The 23,682-nt window shown below is 47.3% G+C and overlaps 1 protein-coding gene across 1 annotated transcript in view; it reads right to left on the bottom strand.

The window, feature by feature from the left end:
- The window catches only part of LOC119965243 (procathepsin L-like), a 67,192-nt gene that overhangs the window by 23,792 nt on the left and 19,718 nt on the right, over nt 1-23,682 (bottom strand). The window contains 3 exon segments of the mRNA XM_038795732.1: nt 1,145-1,336; nt 9,107-9,298; nt 12,458-12,600. Of these exon segments, the coding sequence (XP_038651660.1) occupies nt 1,145-1,336; nt 9,107-9,298; nt 12,458-12,600 (527 nt within the window).

Below are 23,682 nucleotides of genomic sequence, written 5' to 3'. Positions count from 1 at the left end.
GGAATATCATCATCTATGTCATATATTAGCATATCCCATCTGTTCACCCTTCATACTGCAGCATCAAAGAATTCCTACTGTGCAGAAGGAGGCCATTCGGCCCATTGGGTCTGCACCGACCTTTGGAAAGAGCACCCTACCTCGGCCCACAGCTCTACCCTATCCCCGTAACCCCAACTAATCTTCGGACACTAAGGGACAAATTAGAATGGCCAATCCACCTAACCTGCGCATCTTTGGACTGTGGGAGGAAATTGGAGCACCCAGAAGAAACCCACACCGACATGGGGAGAATGTGAACTCCACACAGACAGTCACCCAAGGTCGGAATCAAACCCAGGTCCCTGGTGCTGTGAGGCAGCAATGTTAACCAGTGTGCCACATCCTATTGTGAGTGTTCCTTGCATGTCCAATCACTATTGTTGTTCCCTCCTTCAGTGATAAAACGGCATGTGAGAGAAAAAAAAAGAAAAATTACATATTGTTTGAATCGCAAGTTACAGGATATCAGTTTCAGCCATAGACAGCCATTGCAAAATGATAACCCTTTATAATCCAGTGGTGCAGAGGTCAACAGTTACGACCCTATCACTGCCATTGGAGAGATTAATGGCTGAGATTAGTCAGTATTTTCATTATGATTGCACAAGTGACTAACAGAATAGTAGCACGGCCTTGGTCTCCTTGCATCAAGCAATTCCAATGTTCCTATGGCTAATAGAAACAGAACAGGCTGGGGAGCAAATCTGTTGCAATTCACCGAAAAAAAGAACACATTCTTTTGCCTTACCCTCAAAGAAGGATAATCCTTGTGTTCTGTGATGTAAAGTGATTGGCTCTTGCAGATGCTTTAATTCCAATATGGTGATTTTAAAGGCCAATTACTTATATTAGGGGATCAATATTTATTTGAAGTTGTTAATTCCAATGAAGAAAACTATTTTTCACTGTGGTTGTGCTCGTTATGCACATAGTGTTCGTGTGGACATGGAAACAACATGGATAAGGTCCTACAGTGCCTTTGCATTAATAAATGGCTCTTATTTGACATTTTATATTATATGCATTTGACAGTCTTGTGCCTATTTGCATTCAGAAGCACTAACTTAATATGGAATACTTTATCAAGATTATCTTGGCTAACCTCTGCTGTGTATGGATATGACTCTTCAGTGTCAACTCCTCCATTGGCAATTATATATTTAAAAGCATAATCCATGAGTCCTCCATTACAGCCTTGATTTCCATAATCGTCAGAGCAGTCAACGAGCTGCTGCTCACTCAGAGAGACTAAGTTACCAGTCCTGCTAAAGTGCTGTCCTTCCAAAGACCCTGTCTGTTAGAAAATAACCACACAATCAAATACAGGCAAAATATCAATCAAAACAGCAAAATAACACAGAACAATCGACCTAAGTATTATACATTGCTAAACGATCAGTTCTTCTCTCAGGAGAGACATTGAAACTATAGAAGTGCCTGGAACTTAATATCACTGCTACAAATGCTGCAGGTTTATTTCTACAAAGAAAAGCATGCTATAGGCTGATTTATGCAAAACTACTGATACACTTGTTCATGATGAATGAATTGTCAACTCCAATATAAATATGTATGACCTGATAGCCATCACAGAGACATGGTTGCAAGGTGACCAAAGCTGGTACCTTAATATTCATGGGTATTATATAAGTTGGAAGGAGAGGAAGCAAGGAAAAGATGGTGGGGTAGCTCTGTTAACTAAGGATGATGTCAGCCAATAGTGAAAGATGGTCTTAGTTATAAAGACCAAGATGTAAAGTCAGTCTGGGCAGAGGTTAAAAAAAAAACAAAGGGAAGAGGTCACTTGTGGGAGTAGCTAATAAGCCTCCTATCAGCAACTACACTATAGAACGGGTATACAGGAAGAAGTAACAGGAGCATGAAAGAAAGGTATAGCAATAATCATGGGTAATTTTAATCTAAACATGGATTGGATGAATCAGATCAGCAAAGGTTGTCTGGAAGATGAGTTCATTGGTGTTTTCAGGACAATTTCTTAGAGCAGTACATTCTAGACCCAACCAGAAAGCAGACTTTTCTATACCTGATAGTTTGAAAAGAGGCAGGACGAATTAATGACCTTACGGTAAAGGAGCATCTAATAGCTGTGATCATAACATAATTGAATTTTGTATTCAGTTTGAGCAAATGAAGGCTGAGAAGTGTGGGTCTAAGACTAGTGACTTAAACTGAAATTAGGATAGTTACAAGGGTATGAGAACAGAGTTGCCAAAAGTAAACTTGGAAAATAGGTTAAATGATAGGACATTAGAGAAACAGTGGCCAAAAGTTAAGGAAATATTCCATACATCTCAGCAAAAATATGTCCCATTGTGAAATAAAGACTTTGGGAGAAGGATTGACTAACCATAGCTAATGAAGTGAGTAAAAGATAGTTTCAAACTGAAAGAAAAAGTGTACAATACTGTGAAGGTTAGTGGTAGATCAGAAGATTAGAATTTAGAAATCAGCAAAAGACTGACTAAAAATTAGAAGAAGGTAGAAATTAGAGTATGAGAGTAAAGTAGCTAGAAAAAGAGAGATGGTTAGTAAGAGTTTCAATTAAGTATTTAAAAAGGAAAAGAGTCGCTAAAGTGAATGTTGATCCCTTACATGGTGAGACTGAAGAATTAGTAATGGGAAACAAGGAAATGGCAGGAGTGTTAGACGTATGTTTTATGTCTGTCTTCACTGTGGAAGACACAAAAAAACAAGAGATAAAAGGCAGAGAAGAACCTAAATTAATCAAAATTAGGCAGAAGGTACTGGGAAAATTATTAGAACTGAAGTTTGGCAAGTTCCTTGGACTTAGAATTATAGAATTTACAGTGCAGAAGGAGGCCATTCAGCCCATCGAGTCTGCACCGGCTCCTGGAAAGAGCACCCTACCCAAGGTTAACACCTCCACCCTATCCCCATAACCCAGTAACCCCACCCAACACCAAGGGTAATTTTGGACACCAAGGGCAATTTATCATGTCCAAACCACCTAACTTGCACATCTTTTGACTGTGGGAGGAAACTGGAGCACCCGGAGGAAACCCACGCACACACGGGAAGGATGTGCAGACTCCACACAGACAGTGACCCAAGCCGGAATCGAACCTAGGACCCTGGAGCTGTGAAGCAATTGTGCTATCCAGAATGCTACCGTGCTGCCACTTGGCTGCTTTGATTCTAGGGTCTTAAAAGATGTGGCTGCAAAGATAGTAGATACATTGATTTGATTTTACAACAATTCATAGATTCTGGAAAGGTCACAGCAGATCGGAAAATTACTAATGTAAAACCTCTGTTCAAGAAAGAAGGGCGACACAAACCAGGAAACTGTAAGCCAGTTAGCTTAACATCCGTATTGAGAAAATGCTAGAATTCATTATTAAGGCAGACTTTAGAAAATCATAATGTAATCAGCCAGAGTCAATATGGTTTTGTGAAAAGGAAATCGTTCTTGACCAATTTCTCATAATTCTTTGAGTAAGTAATAAGCAACGTGGATAAAGGGGAACCTGTAGATGTGGTGTACTTGGATTTCCAAAAGGCATTCAACAAGGTGCCACACCAAAGGTTCCTTCACAAAATAAGAGCTTGTTGGATAGGGTATAACATATTAGCATGGATAAAGGATTGGTTGGCTGACAGGAAATAAAGAGTAGAGCTAAATGGGTTATTTTCAGGTTGGCACGTTGTAATTAATGGAGGGCTACAGGAATCATTGATGGGGTCTCAACTATTTACAATCTTTATCAATGACTTGGATAAAGGGGCTGAAGGTATGGTAGCTAGGTTTGCTGATGACACAAAGGTAGGTAGGAAAGTAAATTTTCAAGAAGACACAAAAGTCTGCAAAAACCATGTACATAATAATAATAAGATTAAGTGAATTGGTAAAATTTGGCAGGTAGAGTGTAATGTGAAAAAATGTGAACTTGTTCACTTCAGCAGGAAGAAAATTAAAGTAGTACACCATTTATATGGATAGAGATTGCAAAACTCAATGGGAAAACCTGAATTTTAGGAAGGGGAATTGACCATAAAAGTAGGGAAGTTATACTACAGCTGCACTGGGTGTTGATGAGACCACATCTGGAGTATTGTGTCCAGTTTTGGTATCATTTCCCAGAAAAGGATATAATTGCATTAGAAGCAGTTCAAAGAAGGTTCATTCAACTGGTTCTTTGGATGAAGGGGTTATCTTGAGAGTAAGAATTGAATAGGTTGGGCCGATATCCATTGGAGTTTAGAAAAATGAGAGATTAACTTATTAAAATATATATATAATCTTCAGGGAACTTGACAGGGTGGATGCTAAGAGCATCTTTCTCATTGTAGGGGAATCTAGACAGAGGACATAGTTTAAAACTGAGGGTGTCTCCCATTTCAGACTGAGATAAGGAGAAATCGATCTTATCAGAGGGCCCTTGGTCTGTGAAATTCTCTTCCTCAAAGTGCAATGGAGGCTGGGTCAATGTTCCAGGCTGAGTTAGCTAAATTTTTGATCAGCAATGGAGAAAAGCTAGGAAAATGGAGTTGAGGCCACAATCAAATTAGCCATGGGCCTGAATTTTTAGGATGGCGGGGGATCGGCCTCTATTGAGCGTTCATTGGCATGAGATTGGACTTCCGCCTTCACTCAGGAGAAATTCCTGCCTTAGAGAGCTGCCAGCCAATTAGAATGGTGAGTAGCTCCCCAGTGCCTCCAGGCACATCACTGCAATGGCTAGAAGATTAATTGCAGGGAGGTGCCTGAAGCAACCTGGGGACAGGTAAGTTCAAGATACCCACAGAACGCTTGGGAAGGGGACAATCGGGATCTTGGTGGTTAGGCTGTGTGGGTAGGGGTGGAAGCAGGGAGGTTCAGAGGTCACCGGACCTTAAGGGGAGTATGCCGCCAGTCAGAAGGAGCCTTCAGATGGAGGTGCCTTCCCAAGGCCACTTCCTGTCCAGATCAAATGTTGTTCATTTTCGGCAACCCCCCCTCCTACCCTCCTCTTCCTGCCCAAAACTGCCACCTGCTCGCCAGCCTAAAAAAGGCCCTCAATTGGCTACCTAAGGAAATTAATTGGGCTGAGGGCAGGCTTCCCGTCCGAGTCTTTACCTGCCTCAGTGTGACATCACAACCAGGTCAGGGGGGAACCTGAAGGGAATCCCCTCCATGCAATTTCACACACCTCCCCACCTGCCTTAGAACCCACCGGGGGTAGAACATAGAACAGTACAGCACAGTACAGGCCCTTCAGCCCACGATGTTGTGCCGACCATTTATCCTAATCTAAGATCAACCTAACCTACACCCCTTCAATTTACTGCAGTCCATGTGCCTGTCTAAGAGTCACTTAAATGTCCTTAATGACTCTGACTCCACTACCTCTGCTGGCAGTGCATTCCACGCACCTACCACTCTCTGTAAAGAACCTACCTCTGACATTTCCCCTATACCTTCCTCCAATCATCCTAAAATTATGTCCCCTCGTGACAGCCATTTCCACCCTGGGGAAAAGTCTCTGGCTATCCACTCTATCCATGCCTATCATCAGATTGTATCAAGTCACCTCTCTGCCTTCTTCACGCCAGTGAGAAAAGCCTTAGCTCCCTCAACCTTTCTTCATAAGACGTGCCCTCCAGTCCCAGGCAGCATCCTGGTAAACCTCCTCTGTACCCTCTCCAAAGCATCCACATCCTTCCTATAATGAGGCAACCCGAACTGGACACAATGGGTGCAATTCTCCGCACCCCACGCCGGGTGGGAGAATCGCAGGAGGGCCGGGCGAATCACGCCACGCCGTCCTGGCACCCCCCGTGATTCTCCCACCCCCCCCCCAAAATGGCGTGTCGCGTTTCTCACGGCGACCGGCGATTCTCCGGCCCGGAGGGGCCGAGCGGCCTGCTGAACCCGACCGGTTCACGCCGGCGCCAACCACATCTGGTCGCTGCCGGTGTGAACAGCGTGCGACTGGTGAGTGTGGGGCCTGTGGGGGGCGGAGGGAGGATCGAGCACCACGGATGTGCTCAGCAGATGTCTGGCCCGCGATTGGTGCCCACTGATCGTCGGGCTGGCGTCTCTAAAAGATGCACTCTTTTCCCTCCGCCGCCTCGCAAGATCAAGCCGCCAAGTCTTGCGGGTCAGCGGAGGGGAAGACGGCAAACACGCATGCACGGGTTGGCACCGGCCAACCCGCGCATGCGCGGCAAACGTCACTTCGGCGCCGCCGGCTGCATCATTCCCAGCGCGCCGCTTTGATGCAAGTGTAAAGGCCGGGCGCTCAGAATTCATGCGCCGCCGCTCCTAGCCCCCGGGGGGGGGGGGGGGGGGGGGGGGGGGGGGGGAGAATACGGGGCGAGAAGCGGCATCCGGGTTTCACTCAGGCGTCGGCTGTTTGCCTCCCTTTGGGCGCCCAATATTCCAAGTGTAGTCTAACTAGGGTTTTATAAAGCTGCAGCAAAACCTCGTGGCTCTTAAACTCAATCCCCCTGTTAATGAAAGCCAACACACCATACGCCTTCTTAACAATCCTATCAACCTGGCTGGCAACTTTGAGGGATCTATGTACATGGACCCCAAGATCCCTCTGTTCCTCCACAATTCCAAGAAACCTGCCTTTAACCATGTATTCTGCATTCAAATTCGACCTTCCAAAATGAATCACATCACATTTATCAAGGTTGAACTCCATCTGCCACTTCTCAGCCCAGCTCTGCATCCTGTCAATGTCCTGTTGTAGCCTGCAGCAACCCTCAACACTATCTAGAACTCCTCCAATCTTCGTGTCATCGGCAAATTACTAACCCACCCTCCCACTTCCTCATCCAAGTCATTTATAAAAATCAAAAAGAGCAGAGGTCCCAGAACAGATCCCTGCGGGACACCACTTGTCACCGACCTCCAGGAAGAATACTTTCCATCCACCGCCACTCGCTGTCTTCTTTCAGACAGCCAATTCTGTATCCAGACAGCCAAATTCCCCTGTCTCACATGCCCCCAAACTTTCTGAATGAGCCTACCATGGGGAACCTTATCAAATGCCTTACCGAAATCCATATACACCACATCCACTTCCCGACTGTCATCAATGTGTCTCGTCACATCCTGAAAGAATTCAATGAGGCTTGTGAGGCATGACCTGCCCCTGACAAAGCCATGCTGACTATCTTTAATCAAACCATGTTTTCCTAAATAATCATGAATCCTATCTCTCAGAACCCTTTCCAATATTTTGCTCACCACAGACATAAGACTGTAACTCCCAGGGATTTCCCTATTCCCTTTCTTGAACAGGGAAACAACATTCGCCTCCCTCCAACCATCCGGTACTACTCCAGTGGAGAGTGAGGATGCAAAGATCATCGCTAACGGCGCAGAAATCTCCTCCCTCGCTTCCCATAGTAACCTATGGTATATCCCGTCAGGACCAGGGGACTTATCTATCCTGATGCTTTTCAAAATTTCCAGCACATCCTCCTTCTTAATATCAACCTGTTCGAGTCTATTAACCTGGTTCACACTGTTCTCATGAGCAACAAGGTCCCCTCTCTCTAGTGAATACTGAAGCACAATATTCATTTAGGGCCTCCCCCGTCTACTCAGACTCGAGGCACAAGTTTACTCCACTATCCCTGATCAGCCCTACTCTCCCTCTGATCACCCTCTTATTTCTCACATAAGTGTAGAACGCCTTGGGGTTTTCCCTAATCTTTCCCGCCAGGGTTTTTTCATGCCCCCTTCTAACTCCCTTCAGTCCATTTTTGAGTTCCTTCCTGGCTACCTTGTAACCTCTAGAGCCGAGTCAGATCCTTGCTTCCTCAACCTTACGTAAACTTCATTCTTCCTCTTGACTAGAAGCTCCACTTCTCTTGTCATCCAAGGCTCCTTCACCTTACCATTCCTTCCTCGTCTCAGTGGGACAAAACTATCCAGCACTCGCAGGAAGTGCTCCTTAAACAACCCCCACATTACTGTTGTGAATTTCCCCAAGGACAATTGTTCCCACTTTATGCTCCTCAGCTCCTGTCTCATAGCAGTATAATTTCCCCTCCCCCAATTAAATACCTTCCCATACTGTCTGTTCCTATCCCTCTCCATGACTATGGTAAAGGTCAAGGAGTTCTGGTCACTGTCACCGAAATGCTCTCCCACTGAGACATCTGACAACTGGCCTGGTTCTTTGCCGAGCACCAAGTCCAATATGGCCTCCCCGCCTAGTCGGCCTATCTACACATTGAGTCAGGAAACCTTCCTGTATACACCTGACAAAATCTGCTCCATCCAAACCATTTGCACTAAGGAGGTTCCAGTCAATATTAGGGAAGTTGAAGTCACCCATGACAACAACTCTTGTTACTTCTGCACTTTTCCAATATCTGCCGCCAAATCTGTTCCTCTATCTCTCTGCTGCTATTGGGGGAGCTATAAGAAATTCCCAATAAAAAGACTGCTCCTTTCTTGTTTCTGACTTCCACCCATTCTGACTCAGTAGACAAACCCTCCTCAATTACCTCCTTTTCTGCAGCTGTGGTGCACTCCCTAATTAACAGTGCCACTCCCCCTCCTCTTTTACTTCCCTCCCTATTCTTCTGACATCTAACAACCATTCCTGCCCCTGTGAAATCCATGTCTTCATAATGGCCACAAGATCACAAGAAGCCTACTCGTGACAATAAGCGATTTTCATTTTCATTTCATTTCAAGATCGTAGTTCCAAGTACTGATCCATGCTCTAAGTTCATCTCCCTTATGGTGGGCAAGCATGAAATTCTGATCATGGCCTCATTGAATGGCAAAGCAGGCTTGAGGGTCCAAATGCTTACTCTTTCTCCTATTTCTTTTGTCTTCTTATGTGCTGAAATCACTTCAATATGCTGAACTATAAGACCTTAGACACCACAATATGGAAGGAAATTTCATAAAACCAGGCTCAACATTGAGGAAGCAATGTCACAATTTGATGATAAAATTAAGTATTTCAGTTTAGCCAAAGATTTACTTTAGTAAGGTTCAATGCAGCAGAATGTAGTGCTTTATTTTGACCAAAGAATTTTTGTCTTTGTATAAAACTGTACAACTTACTGCACTGAATGCCCAGCAGGAGCCACATTCCTGTTGGTCTTTCACAGGAGTCACATAGCCTTTGTCCCTCCAGTCCACGGTATCTGGAAAACTGGTGTTCTTGAAGGGTAGTGAGGTAAATGGTGTAGACCTTGTGGCAGTAGTGTTTCTCAAGCAGTTGCCAAGTACCTTTTTGATATATTCTTGATTTTTCTGCAATAAAGGTTATTGAAATTATTAACCTGTGAACTGTTTTAATATTTATAGGTCAGGGCGTGAGGTTATAGCTTCACAAGTAAGACTTGTCAAATTACTTAATGTGAATGAGTGGCAAAGACAATTGGCTCGTGGGCATTCCCACGATAGGCACATGAAAATGCTATTCCTATTGAGTGACACCACAGTCGATTCACTTTCAAAAGAGGTTTCTAACGTTCATTATGAGTACATTTGGTTGTTCTGGCTGATTAAAATCTTGTATGCTGACTTGGAGGTCTAGTGACGCAGTGGGAAGCTCTGGGTTTGAATCCCACTCCAGGATTTGATAGTTGAAATAGTGCCTTCTTGTGGTGGAAAGAACATTGATTGGTGCCTCTACCATGACTGTCCGTAGCTCCAGGCTGTAACATGCACATAAAAATATAGGTGGCCACAGCAGCTTGGGCTCCTTGAGTGAACTCTTCACACACCACCACCAATGTTGCAGTAACACTGTAACCAGCTGTCCTAGCCTGATAATATCCTAAAAGGTGCAGGTTAAGTGATAAACTGCCCCTTCCTGTCCAGGGATGTGCAGGTTAGATTACAGGGTTACAGAGATAGGAAACCTTCCTCTGTTTAAAAAAGGAGGTAGGCAGAGAACAGGAAATTATAGGCCAGTGAGCTTAACTTCGGTAGTAGGGGAGATGCTGGAATCTATCATCAAGGAAGAAATAGCGAGGCATCTGGATAGAAATTGTCCCATTGGGCAGACGCAGCATGGGTTCATAAAGGGCAGGTCGTGCCTAACTAATTTAGTGGAATTTTTTGAGGACATTACCAGTGCAGTAGATAACAGGGAGCCAATGGATGTGGTATATCTGGATTTCCAGAAAGCCTTTGACAAGGTGCCACACAAAAGGTTGCTGCATAAGATAAAGATGCTTGGCATTAAGGGTAAAGTAGTAGCATGGATAGAGCATTGGTTAATTAATAGAAAGCGAAGAGTGGGGATTAATGGGTGTTTCTCTGGTTGGCAATCAGTAGCTAGTGGTGTCCCTCAGGGATCCGTGTTGGGCCCACAATTGTTCACAATTTACATAGATGATTTGGAGTTGGGGACCAAGGGCAATGTGTCCAAGTTTGCAGATGACACTAAGATGAGTGGTAAAGCGAAAGGTGCAGAGGATACTGGAAGTCTGCAGAGGGATTTGGATAGGTTAAGTGAATGGGCTAGGGTCTGGCAGATGGAATACAATGTTGACAAATGTGAGGTTATCCATTTTGGTAGGAATAACAGCAAACGGGATTATTATTTAAATGATAAAATATTAAAGCATGCCGCTGTGCAGAGAGACCTGGGTGTGCTAGTGCATAAGTCACAGAAAGTTGGTTTACAGGTGCAACAGGTGATTAAGAAGGCAAATGGAATTTTGTCCTTCATTGCTAGAGGGATGGAGTTTAAGACTAGAGAGGTTATGTTGCAATTCTATAAGGTGTTAGTGAGGCCACACCTGGAGTATTGTGTTCAGTTTTGGTCTCCTTACTTGGGAAAGGACATACTGGCACTGGAGGGTGTGCAGAGGAGATTCACTAGGTTAATCCCAGAGATGAAGGGGTTGGATTATGAGGAGAGGTTGAGTAGACTGGGACTGTACTCGTTGGAATTTAGAAGGATGAGGGGGGATCTTATAGAAACATATAAAATTATGAAGGGAATAGATAGGATAGATGTGGGCAGGTTGTTTCCACTGGTGGGTGAAAGCAGAACTAGGGGACATAGCCTCAAAATAAGGGGAAGTAGATTTAGGACTGAGTTTAGGAGGAACTTCTTCACCCAAAGGGTTGTGAATCTATGGAATTCCTTGCCCAGTGAAGCAATTGAGGCTCCTTCATTAAATGTTTTTAAGGTAAAGAGGGATAGTTTTTTGAAGAATAAAGGGATTAAGGGTTATGGTGTTCGGGCCGGAAAGTGGAGCTGAGTCCACAAAAGATCAGCCATGATCTCATTGAATGGCGGAGCAGGCTCGAGGGGCCAGATGGCCTACTCCTGCTCCTAGTTCTTATGTTCTTATTATGTAGGATGGGGGAGTAGACCTGGGTAGAGTGCCCTTTCGGAGGGTCAGTGCAGCCTTGATGGGTTAAATGGCCTCCTTCTGCACTGTAGGGTTTCTCTGATTCTATGGATTCTATGATTCTATGGATTCTATGATTCTATTGATTCTATGATTCTCTGTATATTATCAAGTTAGAACTTGAATTCAACCTCCCAAGCTGAGACCTGACATGCATGCAAAGTTCCTCTCCCACCTATTAGATTTTAAATATTTGGAGAGGACAGTGCATATATGTTGAAAGCATCAAGGGGGTTCAAGAAAATCCAATGATTTTTTAAATCTATACATGTGATGTGGGCGTCGTTTGCTTCGTCAGCATTTATTGACAATCGCAAGTTGCCCTTGAACTGAATGGCTTGCTGGACCATTTCAGAGGCTGTTAAGAGTCAACAACATGGAGGTCAGGCGAGTTAAGGATGGCAGATTGCCCTCTGGAAGATGGCGTTCTTTTAAAAAAAATAAATTTAGAGTACCCAATTCATTTTTTCCAATTAAAGGGCAATTTAGCATGGCCAATCATTGCACATTTTTGGGTTGTAGGGGCGAAACCCACGCAAACACGGGGAGAATGTGCAAACTCCACACAGTCAGTGACCCAGAGCCGGGATCAAACCTGGGATCTCAGCGCCGTGAGGCCGCAGTGCTAACCCACTGTGCCACCATGCTGCCGTGGTGTTCTTTTTTAATGACAATTGACAATGGGTGCATGGTCAGAATTAGACTTTTAATTCTAGATTTTTTTGTTTTATTGAATTCAAATATGACCATCTGGGATTTGAACCTTGGTCCCCAGAGCATTACCATGGGTCTCTGGATTACTACTCCGGTGAGAATACCACTACAATAAACCTGCCGATGGTACACTGGAATCCCACTCCATGTGGTGTCAAACTATGAGACGATCATCCACCCTTTTCTCTGGAGCCAAGTCAGGCCACAGCTCCAAGTTTGCAATACCATTATGACTGTAATTTCTAAAACAGAAGCCACTTTTCACCAATATTAATTCCACATTGTTAATACGCCTTTATAAAGAAACTAGTAAACAATGAAATACCAGGTCAGCAAAAATGTTCATCCCCAATCTATAGGTCGCCAACCCCTGGTCTGCCAGCATATTGTGCTTCATAACCATCTTCCAGTTAGCCAGCCAGATCTCCTTACGGTGGGCTGCTTCCTCAGGGGAAAAATATGATTTACCTTGAATTAAAGGAACAACATTCGCACAATCACTTCATATTCTCAGTTCCTGAGTAAAGTCTAATTAAGATATTTGAATTGATTCAGAAGAATGATCCCATTCTGATCTATGAACAGTCAACTTTGTCTCATGCATCAAACATATTTAAATTTCGACATGATATGAAATGAATCGTGTGACTATATGAAATTTATCACACATCAGGGGCTGGATTCTCCGATTCTGGGACTATGTTTAGGCTGGTTTAGCTTACTGGGCTAAATTGCTGGCTTTTAAAGCAGACCAAGCAGGCCAGCAGCACGGTTCGATTCCCGTACCAGCCTCCCTGGACAGGCGCCAGAATGTGGCGACTAGGGGTTTTTCACAGTAACTTCATTGTAGCCTACTTGTGACAATAAGCGATTTTCATTTTCATTTCATTTCATGTCCCCACGCCGGCGTGGGAACGATGGCGTTTTACGCCAGAAAGAATGGCACAAAAAGGCCACCGATTCCCTGTTTTGCTGGGGGCTAGCATGCCGGCAGCGTAGAGTACCCGGCTCTAGCTGCCAATACGCCCCGGCAAATTGCCGGGTCCGTAGTCGCGCATGCGCACAACAGCGGCCTACTACATGGCAAAGGCTGGACGTGGACCCGGCCCGCAAAATAGTGCCTCCCCTTTGGCTGGCTCACGCACCCTGGACCACCCCCCACAGTGCCCCAGCCCCTAATAAAGTCCTCCTCTGCCCTCCGATCGGCCCTCCCCTGACTGTGGCGGCGCTGGACTGAGGCAACAACCGCCACACCGCGTTCCCGACAGATGAGACCACACCTGACCGACGCCGTCGGGAACTCGGCCTGTCGGGAGCGGAGCATCGGGGGTGAGCCTCAGGCAATGTCCTGAGCTGTCAATACGTGGCGCAGCGTACTGCGCGAATATGCCGCTTTGGAGGGGGCGGAGCATCACAAAAGCGGCGCCGCTCCCGATTTGGTTGGGAACTCTAATTCTCTGGCCGATCGCCCAATGCGATTTTGCCGTCGGTGACCAGAGAATCCAGTCCCAGATATCTATGAAATAAAACAGAATAACACATTTCATAGAAATTCATAGAATTTACAGTGCAGAAGGAGGCCTTTCAGCCCATCAAGTGTGCACTGGCCCTTGGAAATAGCACCCTACCTAAGCCCATGCCTGCACCCTATTCCCATAACCTAGTAATCCCACCTAACCCTTGGCCACAAAGGGACAGTTTAACATGGCAAATCCACCTAATCCGCACATCTTTGGACATTGGGAGGAAACCGGAGCACCCAGAGGAAACCCACGCAGACACGGGGAGAGAATGTGCAAACTCCACACAGACAGTCACCCAAGGCTAGAATTGAACCTGGGTCCCTGGAGCTGCGAGGCAACAGTGCTAACCACTGTCCCACCCTTATAAATGGCTACTTTTTATTAATTGAAAATATTGACGAACAGAAAAATATGAAGGAAATAAATTAATGTGACAGGTTCTGGCATAGTGGCGCATCTGCTACAGGACTTGCCCCTGTACCCTTCACCTCTGTACACTCTTGCCTACAAAGTTGCTGCTATTGGTGCAGTGAGGGAACCAGGACATCTGAAACCTGAGTGAACAGGGTAACCAACAGGGCATCTTGTTCACCAATGAGATTTTAGAATTGGGAAATATACAACAGAAGGACTTGAAATAGAAATAGAATATACAGTGCAGAAGGAGGCTATTCAGCCCATCGAGTCTGCACCGACCCACTTAAGCCCTCACTTCCACCCTATTCCCGTAACCCATAACCCCTCCTAACCTTTTTGGTCACTAAGGGCAATTTATCATGGCCAAACCACCTAACCTGCACGTCTTTGGACTGTGGGAGGAAACCAGAGTAGCCGGAGGAAGCCCACGCAGACACGGGGAGAACATGCAGACTCCACACAGACAGCGACCCAGTGGGGAATCAAACCTGGGACCCTGGAGCTGTGAAGCCACAGTGCTATCCACTTGTGCTACCGTGATGCACAGACTTAGCATGAGGATGAGTTCAAACGGGTGCAGGATGAGAAATAAAGAGAGGAGAATAATCATAGAATCATAGAATTTACAGTAAGAAGTTTTACAACACCAGGTTAAAGTCCAACAGGTCTATTTCAAATTGAAACAAATCTGTTGGACTTTAACCTGGCATTGTAAGACTTCTTACTGTGCTCACCCCAGTCCAATGGTTTAGCTCACTCGGCTAAATCGCTGGCTTTTAAAGCAGACCAAGCAGGCCAGCAGCACGGTTCAATTCCCGTACCAGCCTCCCCGAACAGGCGCCGGAATGTGGCGACTAGGGGCTTTTCACAGTAACTTCATTGAAGACTACTCGTGACAATAAAGCGATTTTCATTTTCATTTTCAATGTTGGCATCTCCACATCATAGAATTTACAGTGCAGAAGGAGGCCATTTGGCCCATCAAGTCTGCACCGGCCCTTGGAAAGAGCACCCTACTTAAACCCACGCCTCCAACCTATCCCAGTAACCCAGTAACTCCACGTTTTTTTTACTAAGTGGCAATTTATCATGGCCAATCCACCTAACCTGCACATCTTTGAACTGTGTGAGAAAACTGGAGCACCCGGAGGAAACCCACGCAGACACGGGGAGAACGTGCAGACTCGACACAGACAATCACTCGAGGTCGGAATGAAGAGAGAGAGACGAAAAAGACAGACAAGAAGAGTAAGAAAAAAGAGTAAAATTTAATAGTTGACATTTCTGAAATATTCCTAAAAAAAATTGAAATCTGAAAGAAATAAGACTCACACACTTGTGTCAGTTATTTCTATTGCCACAGAGGTTAATTAGATAGGGGACGCATCACTTTCATTTTGACTGATTTCTGTGATTATGTGTTTCAAGAGAAAGGGGAAATAGGCAGGGCGAGATTTCTCTGTTGCCTGACTCTGAGAGCATGAAATACGATTGGGGGGAGAATCGGCTCCGGTGCTGAAATCGCGGCGAGTGCTGATTTGACGCCAAATCACAATTCTCCGTCACCTCAACAATGAGATCAATGAGGTCCGGAATGCACTTACAGTAAACAGTGTTTGCATATTATTAGTTGGCCCGACCCAGTATTCTCCAGGGCCTCTGGGGTTCTCTGGCTGTGATAGGCCGAGTCCCCGATGGCGTGGTTCGCTTGTGCTTTCAAAAAACAGGTGTCGTGGCTAATGAAGGAGAGAGAGGAGGTCGGACACAGAGAAGAGCGAATGCAAGCTGCTGGGCTGGAAACTGGTCAGGTTTACAGGGGTTGGGGGGGATGACCAGAGAACAGACTGTGTGGCTGGGGTGACCCCCCACGGGACTGGGGCAATGTACAGTCACGGACCGCCATTGCCGCAGCCAGCAAGGCAGCCATGTTGCTGTGCACCCACTGACCACCCATCTTGGCACCTCGTTCTGCAGAATGGCACCAGCTGTATGGGTGCCTCCCGCCCCACACCCCCACACCCCACCATCTGCTATACTGCTCCCCCACCCAGCTGCCACCCGCCGGCGGGGAATCTTGCATCCCACTCAAGGGCAATGCCCACTGTAGCCCCTACGGAGGCACCAAGCAGGAGCTGCGGAGTGTACCACTGGCAAGGGCAGCGCCAATCGATGGTACCCCTGACAGCAGGACAGGCGCCAGGGCCAGAGACCCCCGCGGTGCCGGGCAACGACTGGGCCAGGGATGTGGAGATGGGGGGGGACATGCAGGGGCAGGGCACACAGTGCCAACCAGGGCCACTATGTAGCCGGTGGATTTGGTTGCGCACAGGGGTTGCACTATGCTAACATGTCGGCCTTTCACTCACTGCAGATAATGGTGGAATTAAACCAGCAGTGTGGCTCGCCACCTAGTCGCTGCAGCCCTGGAGATGCACTGCGGCTATACGAGCTGGAGCTGCTTGAGGAGGAAGAAACTGCATCAGTGGAACCTGCCCCAGAGGAACAGGAGGCAGCCACTCAGGATAGTGAGCCAAACAAACCGAGGAGGAGGAGGTGAAAAGGAGGTGCCACATGAGGCATCATGTGTACCAGCAGCACTTGTCATTCAAAGACGGGACACGCCGCCGAAGACGCAGCAGGGACACAGTGCGACATATCTACCAGATCATGGCACACCTGGCATCGCAGGGGTATGGGGGAGGACACCCGCTCCGATTGCCGCCAAGGTGACGGGCGCCCTGAACTTTTACGCAACGGGTCTTTCCAGCTGCCGAGTGGGGACCTGTCCGGGATCTCACACATCTCGGTGCACAGGTCACGGAAATCCTATGTACCCAGTCGGCTCAATAAATCCATTTCAATGTAAACCGAGCCCACCAGGATGCCCAAGCAGCGGGTTTGCCGCCATCGCCAATATACGCTGGGTCCAGGGGGTGATCGACAGGATGCATGTCCCCCTACGAGCACCTGCAGATGACCGGCCGCTCACACAAACCGATAGGGGTTCCACTCGATGAACGTGCAGCTGATATGTGACCATCAGCTGCGCATTATACATGTCTGCACCATGCAGTGTGCACAGTGCCTTCATCCTGGCACACACAGCAATTTCTGACATGTTCGAGACAACCCCCCCTGCAACCTCCTCCATGATACATACCTGCCACACTACGGGGTGTGGGCCCTGGGTTGGCAGCAACACCTGGTTTGGTCCATGGGAAGGAGGATGATGACGACCCGCTCTGCGGTGAACTCTGGTGCGCCACATCATTTGACAACTTCTGACTCATACCCATGGTGGCACTTTCCACTGTCCACCTAGGTGATCCCTGCATGCAAGCTGGCCATTCCATCACACAGTGACACCGAGTCCCTGGGAACGGTCCGGAAGGGTAGGCTGGTGGATGGGGTGGGTGGGTTGGGAGCCCAGGCCGCCATCAACATTGTCCATTCCTTCCCTACCCACGCACCCTCTATCTGGACAGCCCACCCGTCACACCCATCTGACAGAGCACCAAGGCAGGCTGTAACAGTGTGAACAGGTGTTTAATGTGACAACGTATATACAGATTTGTGCCCTAGTCCTATCAATAAACTGTGCCCTGCACCTGTGCCAACTCAGCGGGTGTCTAACTTTCTGGCCTTATGAGCCCTAATACTACGCCTAGGTGGTTCCCCAGACAGTACATCAGGGGTGGAGGCAGCCTGCTGTGTTTCCTGCCCTGCTACCTGGGGGGCGACTGGTCCTGGATGGGCCCAGCTGCTGCTTGGGTGTCCCAGGTGGTGTGGTGCCATCCTGTTCTGCCCGCTTCCCACCAGATGGGCCAGGGACATGAGGGGGGGGGGGGGGGGGGGGGGGGGGGGGGGGGGGGGGGGGGGGGGGGGGGGGGGGGGGGGGGGGAGAGTCCAAGGTGCTCCGGTGTTCCAGTACCTCCCCTCGGGAGTCATCAGCATGGGCTCCATCACTTCCTCCTCCCTTGGGGTGCCCAATGGCTCATGGGCTACTCCATTGAATGGGGGTGCGGGTGGAGCTATCCCCTGAGGCTCCCCTGCCACATGGCGCTGCCAGTCCTGGAGGCTCCATCTGGTCTTGACCAGGGTCTGAATTCTCGCGGCAATGGAGCACAGGGAGTGGACCATCGACATCTGGAACTGCGCCACATCACCCATTGACTGTGCCACCACCTTCTGGGTCTGTGTCACATCAGCCAATGACTGCACCATCTCCCTCTGTGTCTGCACCATGTCAGACAGCGCCTGGGCAATGCCACCAATGTTCCCAGTCATGGCCTGCTGTGACTGGGCCATGCTGATGAGCGCTGCTATAATTTCCAGGTGGCTCTGGCACATGGCTGCCTGTGAGGTGGCAATCGTGTCCTGGGCCTCGGCCACCACCTGCACAGAATTCCCCAGGCCATGGATATGCTGATCCATAGCCAAAATTGTTGCCCCAATGCCTCCACCGTGGACATCACCCATGCAGAGTTGGCCTAGGTGGCACTCATGGTCGGCACCACCTCCTTCTGCTGCACGTGGTTGCACTCCTCCAATGGCACCTGCAGGTACTGGATGCTCACCACCAATCCTCATGTAGTCCCTGGCTCAGGATCGGTGGTCCCTCTCCAGTTGACTCCGGCTCCTGGTGGTTAAGAACATAAGAACATAAGAACTAGGAGCAGGAGTAGGCCATCTGGCCCCTCGAGCCTGCTCCGCCATTCAATGAGATCATGGCTGATCTTTTGTGGACTCAGCTCCACTTTCCGGCCCGAACACCATAACCCTTAATCCCTTTATTCTTCAAAAAACTATCTATCTTTACCTTAAAAACATGTAATGAAGGAGCCTCAACTGCTTCACTGGGCAAGGAATTCCATAGATTCACAACCCTTTGGGTAAAGAAGTTCCTCCTAAACTCAGTTCTAAATCTACTTCCACTTATTTTGAGGCTATGCCCCCTAGTTCTGCTGTCACCCGCCATTGGAAACAACCTGCCCGCATCTATCCTATCTATTCCCTTCATAATTTTAAATGTTTCTATAAGATCCCCCCTCATCCTTCTAAATTCCAACGAGTACAGTCCCAGTCTACTCAACCTCTCCTCATAATCCAACCCCTTCAGCTCTGGGATTAACCTAGTGAATCTCCTCTGCACACCCTCCAGCGCCAGTACGTCCTTTCTCAAGTAAGGAGACCAAAACTGAACACAATACTCCAGGTGTGGCCGCACTAACACCTTATACAATTGCAACATAACCTCCCTAGTCTTAAACTCCATCCCTCTAGCAATGAAGGACAAAATTCCATTTGCCTTCTTAATCACCTGTTGCACTTGTAAACCAACCTTCTGTGACTCATGCACTAGCACAACCAAGTCTCTCTGAACAGCGGCATGCTTTAATATTTTATCGTTTAAATAATAATCCCGTTTGCTGTTATTCCGACCAAAATGGATAACCTCACATTTGTCAACATTGTATTCCATCTGCTAGACCCTAGCCCATTCACTTAACCTATCCAAATCCCTCTGCAGACTTCCAGTATCCTCTGCACTTTTCGCTTTACCACTCATCTTAGTGTCATCTGCAAACTTGGACACATTGCCCTTGGTCCCCAACTCCAAATCATCAATGTAAATTGTGAACAATTGTGGGCCCAACACGGATCCCTGAGGGACACCACTAGCTACTGATTGCCAACCAGAGAAACACCCATTTATCCCAACTCTTTGCTTTCTATTAATTAACCAATCCTCTATCCATGCTACTACTTTACCCTTAATGCCATGCATCTTTATCTTATGCAGCAACCTTTTGTGTGGCACCTTGTCAAAGGCTTTCTGGAAATCCAGATATACCACATCCATCGGCTCCCCGTTATCTACTGCACTGGTAATGTCCTCAAAAAATTCCACTAAATTAGTTAGGCACGACCTGCCTTTTACGAACCCATGCTGCGTCTGCCCAATGGGACAATTTCTATCCAGATGCCTCGCAATTTCTTCCTTGATGATAGATTCCAGCATCTTCCCTATTACCGAAGTTAAACTCACTGGCCTATAATTTCCTGCTTTCTGCCTACCTCCTTTTTTAAACAGTGGCGTCACGTTTGCTAATTTCCAATCCACCGGGACCACCCCAGAGTCTAGTGAATTTCGGTAAATTATCACTAGTGCATCTGCAATTTCCCTAGCCATCTCTTTTAGCACTCTGGGATGCATTCCATCAGGGCCAGGAGACTTGTCTACCTTTAGCCCCATTAGCTTGCCCATCACTCCCTCCTTAGTGATAACAATCCTCTCAAGGTCCTCACCTGTCATAGCCTCATTTCTATCAGTCGCTGGCATGTTATTTGTGTCTTCCACTGTGAAGACCGACCCAAAAAACCTGTTCAGTTCCTCAGCCATTTCCTCATTTCCCATTATTAAAACTCCCTTCTCATCCTCTAAAGGACCAATATTTACCTTAGCCACTCTTTTTTGTCTTATATATTTGTAAAAACTTTTACTGTCTGTTTTTATATTCTGAGCAAGTTTACTCTCATACTCTATCTTACTCTTCTTTATAGCTTTTTTAGTAGCTTTCTGTTGCCCCCTAAAGATTTCCCAGTCCTCTAATCTCCCAGCAATCTTTGCCACTTTATATGCTTTTTCCTTCAATTTGATACTCTCCCTTATTTCCTTAGATATCCACGGCCGATTTTCCCTCTTTCTTCCGTCCTTCCTTTTTGTTCGTATAAACCTTTGCTGAGCACTGTGAAAAATCGCTTGGAAGGTTCTCCACTGTTCCTCCACTGTTCCTTAAATAACAGAGCAACACCACCTCCCTTACCATCCACTCTGTCCTTCCGAATAGTTTGATACCCTCGGATATTTAACTCCCAGTCGTGACCATCCTTTAACCGTTAAGAGTGGCCTTCAGCTGGAGATGGTGGGTGGGGAGGGGAAACTAGCTACTGCCAGGGGCACAGTGTTGCCAAAACTCCTGGCCACTCTGAGGAGGCTGTGCAGTTTTTTTCAGCACTGCAGGACGGTACGGTCTGTGTTGCTCACGGCGCTGACCGCATCTTCCACTTACACCCAGGCAAAGTGGACGGGGTGGCTGGCAGCCTCCTTCCATGGCTGGGGTACAGGATTAAACGCCTCTCCTCCACCACGTCCAGGAGGGTCTCCAGTTCGGCATCCATAAACGGGATGCAACTCTCCTCGCTGCCATCTTATTGGCTGGGTGGTGTGTGTGGGGAGTGCAGTGTGTATATGCGGCTGCAATTTCAGACTAGCGAATCCAGCAACATTTCTCACTGGAATCAATTGTGTTCCACGTGGCGCCAGTGCTAGCCCCTTAACAGTAGCTGAATGGGTCCAGATACGGCGTCAGCTTTTTTTGGCGTGGAACTCCATGAATCCTGCACCAGCGTCAACACTTGGGGCTGGATGCTCCGATTTTCAGGCTATGTCCTGACGTCAGCGTTGGAACGGTGGCGTTTTACGACTGAAAATTTGGCGTAAACGGTCACCGATCCTCCGTTTGGTGGGGGGCTAGCAGGCAGGCAGCGTAGAGCACCCGGCTCGAGTTGCCGATATGGCCCGGAGAATTGCCGGGTCGTGGCCGCGCATGCGCACGGCGGCGGCCTGCAGCGACCGCGTCGTGCAACATGGCGCCGGCTGCAGGCGGACCCGTCCTGCCAAATAGTGTCCCCCCTTTGGCTGGCTCGCAACCCCTGGACCACCCTCCAACAGTGCCCCCAGCCCCTGCCAAAGTCCCCCCTGCCCGTGAATCACCCTTCCTCCGACTGTGGCGGCACTGGACTGAGTCTGCAGCTGCCATGCTGAGTTCCTGACAAATAATAGCATGAGACCCACATCATCAGGAACTCGACTGGTCGGGGCAGAGCATCGGGAGGAGGGCCTCAGGCAACGTCCTGAGACCGTCGAAACGGCGTGCGGCATACTACTAGAGCACGCCGCTTTGGAGGGGGCAGAGCATCGTGAAATTGGCGCTGCCCCCGATTCCGGCGCGACCGTTTATTCTCCGGCTGATCGCCGAACGCGATTTCGGCACCGGCGACTGGAGAATCCCGCCCTTAGCCTCAGGAACGGACAATCCTGCCGACAATCTTTTTCAACAGATGTAACTTTTTTCTTTTGATCCTGATAATCAAGATGTTTTCATATTTTCCATAGAATCACCACAGTGCGGAAGGAGGCTATTCGCCCCATCAAGTCTGCACCAACCCTCTGAAAGAACACCCCTACCCAGGCCCAATCCCTCACCCTATCCCTGTAACCATGTCACCCCCACCTAACCTTTTCAACACTGAGGGGCAATTTAGCACGGCCAATCTGCCTAACCTGCACATCTTTGGACTTTTTCTCCAGTTGAATTTTGCTGAAGTAGGTTTCAACTTTGTACACTAGATGGCAGCCCTTTTACACCTCACCTACTCAGGCTGTCAACTCACTCGCATCCATTTTACAACCAACATCTATTCCAGTGTGCTGATTCATAAGAGAAATTCATAAGGAAAATAAACAGCATAAATTGGGCCACCGTTATTAACCACAAATCAGCAACCCAACTTACATCCGAGGCGGGATTGTCCGCTCCCACCCCCCCGCCGCGAGTCTGGAAATTCCCGCCCAAGGTAAACGGACTTTTCAATGACCATCAAATTGCCCGTTCCGTCCGCGGTGATTCCCGTGGCAGGTGGGATGTCGATGTTTGGTACAAAACTCCACTCCTTGATCCAACAGATCTTTCAAATTTTGATACACAATGCATTGGAGGTCTTCACAGCGTCAAGCCCAAATTATGTGATGCAGCATGTTGGGGAAATTTCACTGTACTTGATATTACTACATTCCAGCATTAGGCTGGGCCCTAACTCCAGGATTATGCAGCAAATAGCCTATCAATGCTCACTGAGAACTATTTGGCATCAGAGTAAAATCATGATATTTGTAAACCACATTAAACCACATTTAAACTTAAATAAATAGGAAGCTTTGGGTCAGATTGGATGTTGAAATCTGCTCCAGTTGGAGCTTTAGTATTTATGTGGTTAGTTTATTTAAGTTTCTGGTCAATGGTGACTCTCACAATGTTGACGATGGGGCATTCAATGATGGCAATGTCACTGAATATGAAGGATAGGTGATTAGACTCTCTCTTGTTGAAAGTAGTTATTGCCTGACATGAATGTTACTTATGCAAATTTCCTCCTGATGACTCTGCCTGCTTTCCAAACACAATTCTGCCTTTTTAAATGCCGTGACAGGCTGATTAAACTTCATCTGTCACCAATCTGCCCTTAAATTTAACCTCTAAGTTATTTTGCAATTACATACATACAGACTGTTAGGCTTTAAAAAAAAATAGATTGTCTGACACAGTATTCCCGACGGCAGTGACGCTCCCGCTCACTAGACACTTTATAATAATGATTACTTATTGCCACAAGTAGGCTTCAATGAAGTTACTGTGAAAAGCCCCTAGTCGCCACATTCCGGCACCTGTTCGGGAAGGCAGGTACGGGAATTGAACCCGCGCTACTGGCCTGATTCTGCGTTACAAGCTAGCTGTTTAGCCCACTGTGCTAAACCAGAACCTGCATG

Source organism: Scyliorhinus canicula, chromosome 1, assembly GCF_902713615.1.
Source record: "Scyliorhinus canicula chromosome 1, sScyCan1.1, whole genome shotgun sequence".
NCBI lineage: Eukaryota > Metazoa > Chordata > Chondrichthyes > Carcharhiniformes > Scyliorhinidae > Scyliorhinus > Scyliorhinus canicula.
Note: the sequence above shows the minus strand (reverse complement) of the source record. Positions and strands in the feature narration are given on the sequence as shown.